Here is a 13,132-nt window from a genome sequence, read left to right on the forward strand (position 1 = left end):
AGCAAATAAGTGCTGGGTAGAATTTCTCTAAGACCCATTGAAGCCCCATGGATCCATCAGTGGACGGTGAATCTCTGACCTCTTGTGCTCAGCTGCCCAGGAAAATGTCAGCTCCACAGCCCTGACCTGTCTACTGAGGACTTGAATATACATGATTGCACTCAGCATCTTAGGTTATAGCCTTCCTTGTGATCATCCTGAACCTTTGGAGAAAGAAGTATCTCATGGGCTTCTGCCTCAGGGCTGAATTGCCTCCATTCGAGGCCACCTTTAGCCAAGCCGCAGCACTAGAGCGAGCTGCCTTGTAAAGGAGATGTCTCCACCAGTCCAGCTCCAAAGCTCCAACCCCCTTTTATTTATTTATTCTTTTTTTAACTTGGGTTTGTTTAAATTTTTATCAAGGTGCTTAATGCATTTTTTTTTTTTTCCTAACGCGATCTGCTGTGACAATAAGTCTATCTGGGGCTTGAGAGAGAAAGAGCTGTGCCTGGGCAAGGTGAGGCTATCTCAGCCAGATACCCCTCCCACGCCACCATGCTTTCTTGGTGGGTGTGCTTGCAAGGGCAGGAGGAGACTCCGGGGGGCTTCCAGCAACTCCACCTCCTCACAGAGCTGCTATCAGGGCTGCCTTTTCCACTACGCAAGCTTCAGCTCCATCAGCACGTTACAACACTTGTCAGACGTTTTATACAAACCCAACAACACAGCAGGCTCCTGCTGCGTGTGATGGCTCCTGAAACTGGTTTTTTATGCAGAGGCACAGCAAGCCGGTGGCATACTGAGGAACGCATGAATACGCACGTCCCACGTGGTTCACGCAGAAGAGCGCTTTTCTAATATGAAGATGTATTTCTTTGTGTCATGTCCATATCCAATTTTTACAGCTGTCTCCCTCTTTCTCATTAATTACCTCCATCCCAGTGGGCAGCCAAATTACATGCCAAGATAGTTCAGAGAGAGCCTGTTGGCTCTACTGAGTGAAAAGTAAGTTAATATATTAATTTACATAATTGCAATCTTTTGGGAACAAATTATCCTTTGCAGTGTATCTGGCCAGGTACTGTGACAGCCCCATCAAGCAGCACTTGCAGATATAAAGGAGCTAATAATCCTAGAGCAAAACAACAGTGAGCTTCTTGAGGAGGAGAACCACTGCTTCTCCATGGCTGGGATGTCTTCATCAGCTGTCCAGTCCAGCAGCAGGGAAGAAGGAGCTGACAAACATGAGCCTCATGGCTTGGCAGAGTGGCAGGAAGGCAGATGCCACTAGATTCCCTGCACCCTGATCATGGATCTTGCCATTTTGATGAGTGCTCCTAGGGAGCATGCATCCCTCAGGCATGCACAAACCACCTTGGCAGCCCATTGCAGCTGCACTTGCATGTTTACACAATCTGGATTTTAGACTGTAAAATAGATCAGCCATCCTTTATCCCAGAGGCTATGCATGGGAATGGTTCAAAGCTGCACCAGGGCAGGTTTGGACTGGCCATGAAGTATTTCTTTGTGAGAGGGTGGCCAAACCCTGGAACAGGCTTCTTGGCAAGGTGGTTGGTGCCCCAAGGCTGTCAGTGTTGAAGAGGCATCTGAACAATGCCCTTAACAACATGCCTTAGCTTTTGATCAGCCCTAAAGTGGTCATGCAGTTGGACCAGATGACCATTGTAGGTCCCTTCCAACTGAAAACCCCGCTCTGTTCTCTATTCCCTTCTATTCTACATCAGTCTGGCATCAGTGTACCACCATTTTCTTCCAGCAGTCTTACCCCTGTTTATGTCATCCTCACTATGAACTGAATCAGACCCTGCAAATTTATGGGGTTGTTTTCCACACATTCATTATTGGTTACTGCACTTTCTCTAACAAAATGGAGGAGAGGAAAGTTGTGAATATTTATACTCCAGAGGATCCTGTTGTGAGATATTAGCTCTGCTGACGGCATGGGTTCTCAGCTGGAGACCAGGATGAAAGAGGTTCTGTTACAAGTCTTGCTTAAAATTTCAAAAAACTCATGAAAATCACCTGTCTCTTCTGTTCATTAAGCTTGTCTGATGAAGGCCTCAGGGGAGCTGATCAACATGAATATTTTTCCACATCTAAGTAGAATAAATATACTTAAAATCAGTCACCAAATGAGAGTGTATTTATAGCTAATTACCAGTGGAATACACCCGGAATGGAACAGAGTGAGTTTCATACATCCGTTGACTGGCATGTTTTATAAATACATAATTTCTCACTGCCTCGGATAAAGTAGTTTAAAAGACTGAATCTTGTTTTCATTGCCTTGATTAAAATAGAACAAATTAAGATAATAAGCAAAGTGAAAATGTAGAAAATAAGAAAAAAAAACATCAAACCTGTATTTTTCTAAAGTTTCCCTGGGAAGACCCCTGGGCATTTATTAGGCACTGTAATTCCTTGGTGTTTAAACAAAGTCAGCCATAAATCACGCAGTCGCTCTCTCACTCCCCCCCCTTCTTGCCCTCCCCCTACACCCAGAGGAACGGAGAGGAGAATCGAAATGAATGCAACTCCCACAGGTTGAGATAAGAACAGTTTAGTAACTAAGGTATAACACAAACCACTACTGCTACCACCAATAATAATGATAAGGGAAATAACAAGGGAAGAGAATACAACACCTCAGCACCAGCCGACCGATAACTCGCCCCACCCCGACTGAGCACCAACCAATACCTCATTCAACCCCGCAGTGCCCTAGCCCTTCTGGGTAACTCTCCGTTACACCCTGAGCATGATGTGCTGTGGTATGGAATACCTCTTTGGCTAGCTTGGGTCAGGTGTCCTGTCTCTGCTTCCTCCCAGCTTCCCCTCCTCCCTGGCAGAGCATGAGGCTCAGAAAGTCCTTGGTCAGACTAAAACATTTGTGTTATCAGCTCTACTCCCAGGCCGAAAGTCAAAACACAGCGCTGCACCAGCTAGTAAGAAGGAGAAAAATGACTGCTACTGCTGAACCCAGGACACTGGGATGAAGTGTGCTGGTAGCTGGGGGCTACAGGCAGGTACCTTCCCTCCCCACTGCTGATGCTCTCTGTGGGAGAAGAGGCAAGTTACTCTTAAGTACTGAATTACACCCTGCTTATCACAATCATACACACATTAAATATTATTTTTAGTCTTTTTAAAACATATTTTTAAAACAGTGGTAATTGGAGCTCTGGGACCCAGTGAGGCACAGGCCAGCCAGTGAGGGAGCAAGGGACTGCTTTACCAGTTTGGCAACCCTCCTGCACCTCTTGCACTGTGCATCTTTCCAGGAGTCACATTAACTAGGCTGTTTCCTCTTTCTCTGTCCTGAAGCTTTACATTAATAAATGAAGCATATACTGCCTCCAGCACTCGTAGGCGGGTGGTTTATTTAAGGCAAGTCCCAGCAGCACAGAGTTACTCCAAGATAAACACAACCTGAAAATATGGACAGAGGCCAGTCCCCAGAGTGGGTTTTGGGTGCAGGGGAAGCCACAGGGACATTTAACCCAGCTAACCCAGAATCTCAGCTGTGACAGTGTATCCTAAGCCTACCATGACCTGGCAATGCGGGCTGCACTCCTTGGTGTCCCTCAGCAGTCCCCAGCTGCGAAGCTCCACCCTGGTCAAGCCAGAGCATCCTTCTGCTGAGGAACAGACATGTACCTCCTCCAGCAAGAGCCCCATACAGGGCACCCCATGCCCCCATCACTTCTCTCACTGACTCTCCAAAGCATCATCACAACAAATTAAGTATTTTTCCCCTCCTGAAAACTCCCTGAAGAAGAGCTGTGCTGTGATCCTCCTCAGGAGGGTTCCCCCACCACTCATCCTTCGAGGCTGGCAGTGATGCTTGCTGCCAGGCATAGAAAAACTTCCTCTTTCTGGGAGTAAGAGATAAGGAATAATGTGAATGCCCACGGCTGTGGAAAGCCTTGGGCAGCCCTTTGGGGTTGCGCTTGGTGGTTCCTCAGCGCTATCCACAAAGTGCAGGATGTACACCTGCATCACCCAGGGATGGGAAGGCACCCTGTGCTGTGCTGGCATCTCAAGCATCAGTATGGAGGAGCTACTCACCAGCACATATCCCGGCAGATGGCAGGTGGTGGCTGTGTTGTAAGCTCAGGGAAACCTTCTTGAGTGTTGAGTGATTATAAAATACAGTGTTGGTGCGGGCTGTACCCCACTCAGGGCAGTCAGCGGGAGACTCACCACTGGCTGAGTTGCACCACTGCTCAGTCCTTATGCAGCACTTTGAGCTGTCCCCAGTGCGAACATCTCAGAAGCCAGAGAACAAAATGTCACAGTCATGCAATATTCATCACAACCAAAACCCCAAGTAAGGATACATATGAAGTGCATGAAACAAGAACAGGAGAAAACAAAACATCCACCATGTCCCTGGAACTCATTTGTTAGTCTCTAGGCAAAATCTCAGCTCACTCCACCAGCTGTTGCCCTGAAGGGCATCAGCAACCCCCCACCATAACCACCTGCCTAAGCACCTCAAGACAGTTGTTGATGCTAAGGGAGAAGGCAAGAAGTAAAACCCCATGCATAGCTGGGGACACCTCTCCTCGCAGCCTGCTTGGCTGAGCTCAAACCCTTCAGCGGACCTCAAAGCAGAGTTTTTAACAGTGACTCTCTGCTGAACACTGTGCTCTTCTCAGACATCACAGTGTTGAAGAGGCTACCTGAATTTGCCCTGTTCAGGTTGTTTTGTTGGGGTTTTTTTCCTGTGTTAGCTTTGAGTCTAGTAATACACCCTGTTTGATTAGTGCCAGAAATCTGAAACCAAAGGAAGGTGTGCGGAGCTTTGCGATAACTAAGCAAGTCTTACACAGGCATTCCGATGATTTTAGAGAACAGATTTTTGCCCTTGGGAAGGAGAAGCAGGAGGAGACAGGGCTCCCTGGAGCTGTTGCATCTGTGTCCATGCCCATGACCATGTCTATGCCCATGCCTGTGTTGGTGGCTGTGTCTCTGCCTGTGTCCATGTCTGTGTCAGAGCCCTTGTTCATATCTGTGTCCGTGTTCACGTCCATGCCTGTACCTGTGTCGAAATCCGTATCCGTGTTTGTGTTCCCGCCCATGTCCCCACCCGTGTCCATGTTCACGTCTTATCCCATGTCCCTGCTTGTGCCATGTCCGTGTCTGTGCCCGTGCCCGCATCCTTGCCCGTGCCCGTGCTCGTGTGCACGCTCATGTCCCCTGTCGTGCCCGTGTGCCCATGTCTCCGTGTCCCTGTCCCCTTCCCCGTCCCCGTCGCGGTGGCAGGCCCGCGGTGCCTCCCGCCACACACACTAGGTGTCACTGCGCGACCTGCAGTGGGGCCTCGAGTCCCGCCGCCCGGCTCCGCTCACCGCAACCCCGCTCCGATCCGCTCCGAGCCGGCCCCGGGCGGACTCTGCTCGGACCGGGGCAGCGGCACAGAGCCGTGAAGCTGACCTTCCGCTGGGGGCACGCCCAGCGCACGGGGCTCCGGGGGGCACCTCCACCTCGGCAGCGACCCGTCCTGAGACGGATTTTCAGGGCATCCCCTCTCCCAGACACTGCTGTCTCCCGGCGACTCTGGCATATGCACCCCGTCCCGTCCCATCCCGTCCCCATGCCATCCAGACCCCAACCCCATCCCCCTCCACACCCCCACCCCAACCCCGACCCCATCCCAATCCTGACTCCAACCCAAATCGCCCACTAGGATGCGGGCTGTCTCACAGTTGAGTTTAGGGTGCCCCTAGTCCAGACACAGCCCTGGTGTCCCCCAAACCCACTGAGAACCAAGAAAGTGTAACGGCACATGGGTGAGCAGTGAAGCTCTGCATGGCCAGGCTGCTCTGGCTCCCCAGTGTGAGGGGCTCAGGGCAGTGCTGCTCCCCCCGGCCCCAGGCTATACCACTCTTATGGACCTGGAAGGAAGGGGCCAGAAACACTCCTCGGGGACTGATTTCTCGCAGACTGCCACAGACACCCCACAAATCCCACTCAAGGTGCTGGAGTCCGCCTCCTCCAGCCCCAAGCACGATAAGCCAGAACTGCATCATTTCTTACACGTTATCTTTGCTCACATGAGTATCTGTAGTGCATGGCCGAAGTGGACAGCAATTTTCTCTCCCTCCATTTCCTGTTTGCTCCACATCAAAACATTGTAAATGAGAACATTCTTTTCCATGTGGTAGTTCCACAAAATACTCTTTAAATCACCTACTATTTTTTGGTGTCTTCCTGCCTTCAGTTATCTACCAACCCAGAGAAAGGGAGAAGCATGACCCCTTCCCTGAGCCCTTATATGCAAGCACTCTGTGCCCACCTGGCACTGCACTGGCTGAAATCTGTATCCCCAAAGCTTTTAGCAACATTTTTCACTGGGCAAGATGAAACACACTTTATTATTCAAGGCTAATCCAACTCCAGTTTTCAACTCATAAGGATAAAACCAACAAAAACAATGGCAGAGACTTTAAGAGGTTAAATTTCACATCTTGCCTTCATCCTGCTGTGAAATTGCAGTGGCAAGGTCTGAAAAACATACAGTTCTGTTTGCCCAGACTAAGGCTCACTCTTTATATTGCTTCCTTACCACTGAAAACTAATAAAGATGAAATCTCAGTGTCAAAAGTCACCACATACGTGAACAGAGATCGTGTTCTCCACAATTTCTCGCTTTTGTACATACTGGCATAACCACTGCCATGGTGCTGGGACTCACTCATTAGATAACATTTCCAAAGCACTTTAAGTTTAGCATTTGCAAATGATTAATCCACAAAACTTGTGAGTGGTCTGCAGAACACGAGTGGGCAAGTGGATCCAGCTCTCCTTACTCTCAGCCACTGACTGTAAGGATATGTAGGACTTCCCTGACATACCTTAGGCATGGGATCCTTTTTCGTAACATAACTTAGGGACGGGATCCATTTCCCCACATGCTGCTGAGAGATGCCAAGAACTGGTGAATACAGAGGAGCAGGAGCGGCAGACCCCAGCCTAGGTGCCTGCTGCTCCCGCTGGCTGCTTTGCACAAGGGGAGAAGGCAGAGAAACCACTCACTGCAAAAAGGAGCCATGCAGAGTTTGAACATCCCCTCCAGCATTTCACTCTGACTAAAATAACTGCCAGGACTCCTGTTGCTAATTAGAATTAATACTGTATTCTTCCTCCAACAGTAGAAACAAAATGTTCCTGCCATGTCCCATCTGATAAGGCTGTAAGGATCCTCCAGCACTGCTTCGTAGGTGGGCTGCTCTCAGCACAAGACTCTGCCAGCCTTCAGGGAGGCAGAGGGCTCTCCAAGGAGAGGACCCCACACCCCTGCAGGGGGACCGCCAGGGCCAGAGCCCTGTGCCAAAGGAACGGGGTGTATCAGGACCAGGACATAATGATCAGGTTACATCTGGGCTTTGGATGATTGTGTCAGTTAACAAAATATCTATCACACTAAGACGAATTAGCTGCAAAGGGTTCAGAAAACATCCGTGCCTGGCCTCGACCTCCCTCCTAGTTCATTCCCACGAGGATCAGTCCTGGATGGTGTAAAGTACAGCACGGCCATCGCATCCCGCACTGCCATGGGCAGTGTTTACTCGCAGCCCCTGGCACATCCCAGCGCACAGATTCCTCTGGCTGTTAGCGATCACTAAATCTCAATTCAAGCAAAGAGAGGGCAGGGTTAACAACAGCGGCTGCTGCCTGATGCTCACAGCTCCAAGCTGTGCCTACATCCACATCCTCTGTTCGGAAATATCCCAAGTCATCGCTTGGCTGGAGGCACCAGAGCAACCATCCTGCCCATCACCACCCTGGCAGATGCACACCCAACCCATGGCCATGATTTGCCATAAACCTCTGAACTGCAGATGGGCAAAGTGGCTGCACCAGCAGCAGCAAGGCTGGTCTCTCACCTGAACGAAGCCCCTGCCATCCCCAGGCACTTGGGTGCCTCTGGGGAAGCAGCTTTGGTACCCAGGGTGCTTGGGCACATCCCCAGGGTTGGGCAGTGGGGTGCAGAGGCACATAGCCCGCGTGCCCCCTACACAGAGCGCAGCCCCAGAGCCACCCCAGGTTGCCACTGCTCAATCTGTCACCTCTTCTGAGCGCGGTGGCCTGCAGCAGCACATGGAGAGGCACCACTCCGAAAAACAATGGCTGAACCTTCAATTAAAACAGACCGGGGGGGGGCTGGAGAGGGTAAGGTTCAACCAGGTGAGCTCACAGGTCCCGACAGGGCTGGGCTGGCTCTTGCTGCAGCCGAGGGACAGGCGCTGCGCCCTGCAGTGCAGAAACTGCCTCCCCAAAACATGTTTTCCTCCCCCCCAAAAAAAATCCAGAAAACCCATGTCCCCAAACTTACTCCCTTAAAAACCCACTTGGAAAATCCTGCTCTCCCCAGATCTGACCTCTGAAAGTCTGTTCCCCCAAAGCCAGACCCCACTCCCCAGACAGTCACTCCTCAAGGCTTGCTCCGCTGGAAAACGTCCACTCCTCAAACCCCGCTGCCAAAAGCACCCGCTCAGAGCCCACTGGTGAAAGACCTGCTCCCCTACCGAAGCTCCCCAGACCCACCCCTCGCTCCTCCACCGGCCCCCCCTCTTCCCCCTCGCTCGCTGAAGCCGCTCCCCTCCCTCCTCCCTTCCTCGGTGGCTCTCCCCGCCCGGGCGCGGCGGGGCGGAGCGGGGCGGCAGGGGGCGGCGGGCGGAGCGGGGAGCGCGAAGCCTCCGCCGGCGCGGGGCAGCGCGGAGCGGCGCGGCGCGGCACGGCTCGGCTCGGCACGGCCCTGCCCGGCCCGGCCCGCCTGCATGCGGCGGCGGCGGCGACGGAGCGGCCGGGCGGGATGAACGGCTCGGAGGCGGGCGGCGGCACAGCGGCGGCGGGGCTGCTAGCGGGCGCCGGGAGTGCGGCACTGGAGCTAGAGCGGGCGCTACGCTGCTGTACCGCCGCCTCCGTGGTGACCGACGCCGGCGGGGCGGCGGCGGCGGACGAGCGGAGCCTGTACATCATGCGAGTGGTGCAGATCGCCGTCATGTGCGTCCTCGCCCTCACCGTCGTGTTCGGCATCTTCTTCCTTGGCTGCAACCTCCTCATCAAGTCCGAGGGAATGATCAACTTTCTGGTCAAGGATCGGCGCCCGTCCAAAGAGGTGGAGGCGGTGGTGGTGGGGCCGTACTGACCGCCTCGCCACGCCGCGCCCCGCTCCGCGCCCGCCCATCCCGACGGCGCGGCCCCGGGGGAGGGCGACCCGGGCCCCCGCTCCCAGCTGACTGCACAGCGGCCATCCTCCGTTCAGACGTGACTGTTTGGTCTGTTGGTTTGATTTGATTTTATTCCTCCTTAAACACAACAGCAAACGAGCCCCGAGAACCCGAAGCCGGTGAGACGTGCGGGGCCGCCCGCCCCGGCCTGCGGGGCTCCGAAGTAAAACCGTGCTCTGATGGCAACAGGTCTGGGTTTTCTTCTTCCGTTCGCGTTAACCGATGCCTCGCATCTTCGAATCCCGGGCGCCGTGGTGGGGGGGAGCTGGGAGGCGTTCGGGGGGGGGGGGGGGGGAAGCCGCTGCCCCGTGTCCCAGCCTCGCTGGTTTTTGCCTTGCAGCTGTGCTAGAAGTTGCGTGCGTGACTGCTCTTCCAGTCGCCGGGGTTGCCCGAGGGCGGGGGAGACGGCTCCCGAGCCCGGCGGGATGTGCGCAGGACGCGGCGGTACCCGGCTCTCCGCGCAGTACCGGCTGTGGCCGGGAAAATAAGCCAGGAGACCGCGGCGTATCCCCCTGTCCGGGTCCAGCCGTAGAAAACCACTACACATACCAATTGCGAGCCCAGCCGCAAGCCTCACCAACAGGTGACTTACCACGCTCAAATTTAAGGGAGGGAGAAATTTATGCCTGCATAGGGTCTTCTTTTTTTTCTCTTCATCCATTTCCTCTGCAGGGATCACAGAGCATCTGTCGATGAGAGGTTAGTCAGCTCCCCGAGGGCTTGCGCTGGTTGCTAGCGATAAATCAATGTATCCACGTTTGCTGGAGGAGGAGTGGAACTGGTGTAAGCACTTGCCTGGGAGCACAGAAGTAGGATTGGGGCAAAAAGGCTCAGGCACCCTGCCTGGGAGAAAATACCTCTCTGACATCCGAAGTCAGAGAAGACTGTTAATTGTCGGTATTTTAAATGCTGATGGGCATCGGGCAGTTTTCCAGAGAAGCCATGCAGACTTCAGGCTGCTTGGTTTTCCCTCAGTTTATCCCAAGCTGCGTTAAGATGGCCAAGCTACGAAATCATTATAGACAACTTTAGCAGATGTTCTCAAAAGTTTCCATTTTGATAGACAGGGTGGAACTCTGCATTTACAAAAGGTACCTGAGCTAGAAGGGGCTGAAATAAAGCTGGACTGAGGCCACCACCTAACTGTGGATAAACTTTTGGTAGAAAATGAAATAAACCAGAGTATCTCAGCGTAGTCTGATTCCCTCACACAAGCAGAAATCACAGCCTTGTCCTCACTCATTTACGGCTACATTTAAGGGAAAGACAAAGAACAGATCTTCCTGTTCTCTGGGATACAAATATGCTGTGGACTTTGTCATTACATCAAAATAAATGTTACAAAGCCATCTATCAGCTCAAACATGGTTGGGAAATTTAACCAAAGCTCTCATTTTTTTACCACTTAAATCATTAGAAACATTGAATAAAGGAGAATTTTAAGATAATACAATAAGAGAGAAAACTCTTAATATAGATGTTGCAGTCACTGCAAAGCATTTCCGCCTTTTTAATTTGCATCCCTTCGTGGTATTGCAGATAACACAATCATTCCCTTAATCTGACTTGCAAGGAGTGCACTGCATGTATGAGCCATTTTGAAAGCTAGATTCATTAAGCATTCTTTATTAATTTTAGTGAGCACTTGAAGTATAATACATTTTGATTAACCTTTGCCAGAAGCCACAGCTTTTTCCATCATCGTAAATCTGAGGTGTGGCAAACTCCTGGTTCTGTAATAAAACTGCCAAATTTTCAACCTCAGCCTAAGAGAGGGTGCAGCCTGGTGCCCCTCACCTCAGGATCCTGCAGAAGGTGAGAGCCTACCCAAGTGCTTGTGACTCTTTAATCCCTACAAAGGTACCTCGTTTTAGGCAGGGAACAGTTGGGGAAAGAGCTCTGGCACCCACTTCACCCCAACCCCAACGTTTTACAGGGTAGGCAGAGGAGCTGTGTGTTGGGCAGGTATGTCCTGCCTGGCCCTTGGGCGCTACAGACACCTTCCTTCACAAAGCAGTCTCCCTGCCCAGAGCGTACCTTCTAGACGTGTGTAAAGCCACAACCTTCGTGTTCAAGGGGAGGAAACCTCACATTGAGAATACCTTTTTCAGATCACTGCACATGTCATTTCAAGGAGTTTTTTGGAAAAACACCTGCTAAGCTGCAAGGAGAGCCTGTGCTGTCAACAAGTAAAGCCTCATCAGCTCCTAAAACACACTTGCTGCAGAGCTGAGGTGTCAAGAAATGTTGGGAAAACAACATGTTAGGTACCCAAAGTGGGGCTCCACCATCTTTTAGCTGGCTTGAAGATGCTCCAAGGGCTGTAGCACCTCTCCTATGGAGACAGGCTGAGAAAGCTGGGCTTGTTCAGCCTGAAGAAGAGCAGGCACCAGGGAGACCTTAGGGCAGCTTCCAGTGTCTAAAGGAGCCAACAAGAAGGACTTTTGACAAGGGCAAGTAGTGATGGGCAGGAAGGAGAGAGGTTTTAAAGTGACAGAGAAGAGATACAGATTAGATATAAGAAGTTCTTCCCTGTGGAAATGGAAGGTGTCCCTGCCATGGCAGGGAGGCTGGAAAGAGATGCTCTTTAAGGACTCTTCCAAACCAAACCATTACAGGATTCTATGATTTCTCCATAATGTTTCCATCCATGAAGTTCCCAGGGGAGCAGAAGACTATGAGAGTGACCTGCCTGGGAGACCTGACCAGCTCTCAGTCATTGCAGTCAGACGTGAGCTCTTTTAGGGTAATTTTCCAATTTCTGATGAAACCCTGCCCCTGGTGATGCTCAGTGACTGCTGGGGAGTGGTAGGATATTGCAGCAGGACATCTAGCAGGATTCACACTGGGACCTCTCACTGCAGCCTCTCAATGTCTGTTTTGGAAAGAATGATGCCCAAAAAGTCTATATAGCCCCCACCAGAGCAAGACCCTAGCAAAGTACTATTTGTAATTTTTCCTGAGTACTAAAATAAAAAAAGCTCAAATCTCACTTTTCTTAAGTCAAAGCTGAAGCAACCTCACCTTAGGCTGTCTGCATACCTAATTACTGTCTACAAAGTAATAACACAGTTATCTTGCCTTGAGTTAAAAGAAGGCAGCAGAGCTTCAGGCTACTGAGCTGCAGGCAGACTTTGGCCCTTGTGCTCAGCCTCAGCATCCAGATCTTCCGGGCATAAATATCCACCAAAGCTCATTCCCAGCATGAATCCGCAGCCTGTCAAATGGCACCTGATTGCTGCCTCTCAGACAGTCTTGTCTTTTCTCCCCATTAGCCAGGAACGTGGGCTTGGTAACATGAGAAAAAAGATCTTCAGCACAAAATGTGAGCTAATCCTCCAGGACAAAAATCAAGAGGCATCTTAGTCACTTCCCAAACACCTACCAAATGGGTTTGTTTAATATTTTAGATGTGATACACTTATTAAAAACACTCCAGCAACTGCAACTGCTTTTAGATAAGACTGTGAATGTACTCATGCTAAATTTGTCTAGATGGCTGTACAATTTTAATTGTATGCTTTCTACGTATTTTTGGTAATAATAATCAAACACTGTCTGAAGTATGAGGAAAAGGCTCACTTTAGCAGTTCAGACATATACAGGTGCAGGGCTTTATTCCAATTTCATATTCAGGCAAAATTCACATTGATTTTTAAAGCAGTTTAGCTTTAAGAAAGAAGATAAAATCCCACTGTTCATTTGCTTAAAAACCAGAACTTCATCATAAGTGACAAGCAAACACATTACAGTTTCATCATTTGCCTTAGTATTTATCAGTTAAAGCAGCCATTGAGTGATCCTGGATCATGCAGCACATGCAGCACCAGGCACTCACCCAGCACAGGAGCTGGGAATGCTCAATGAAAGTGTTCTTCCTGAAAAATCTCCAT

At 50.8% G+C, this 13,132-nt stretch overlaps 1 protein-coding gene across 1 annotated transcript; it reads left to right on the forward strand.

Annotated features, from left to right (window-relative positions):
- The first annotated feature begins 8,758 nt into the window (after positions 1-8,758).
- Positions 8,759-9,425, forward strand: RPRM (reprimo, TP53 dependent G2 arrest mediator homolog). Its single transcript, XM_065672835.1, has one exon. The coding sequence runs from the start codon at positions 8,822-8,824 to the stop codon at positions 9,155-9,157; it is 336 nt and encodes a 111-aa protein (XP_065528907.1). The 5' UTR covers positions 8,759-8,821; the 3' UTR covers positions 9,158-9,425.
- Positions 9,426-13,132: the final 3,707 nt, after the last annotated feature.

The sequence above is a fragment of the Lathamus discolor genome, chromosome 3, assembly GCF_037157495.1.
Source record: "Lathamus discolor isolate bLatDis1 chromosome 3, bLatDis1.hap1, whole genome shotgun sequence".
NCBI classification, from domain to species: Eukaryota; Metazoa; Chordata; class Aves; order Psittaciformes; family Psittacidae; genus Lathamus; species Lathamus discolor.

What these genes read in the sequence shown, in the direction of transcription:
- RPRM (XM_065672835.1), top strand. Translation starts at nt 8,822, where the DNA reads ATGAACGGCTCGGAGGCGGGCGGCGGCACAGCGGCGGCGGGGCTGCTA.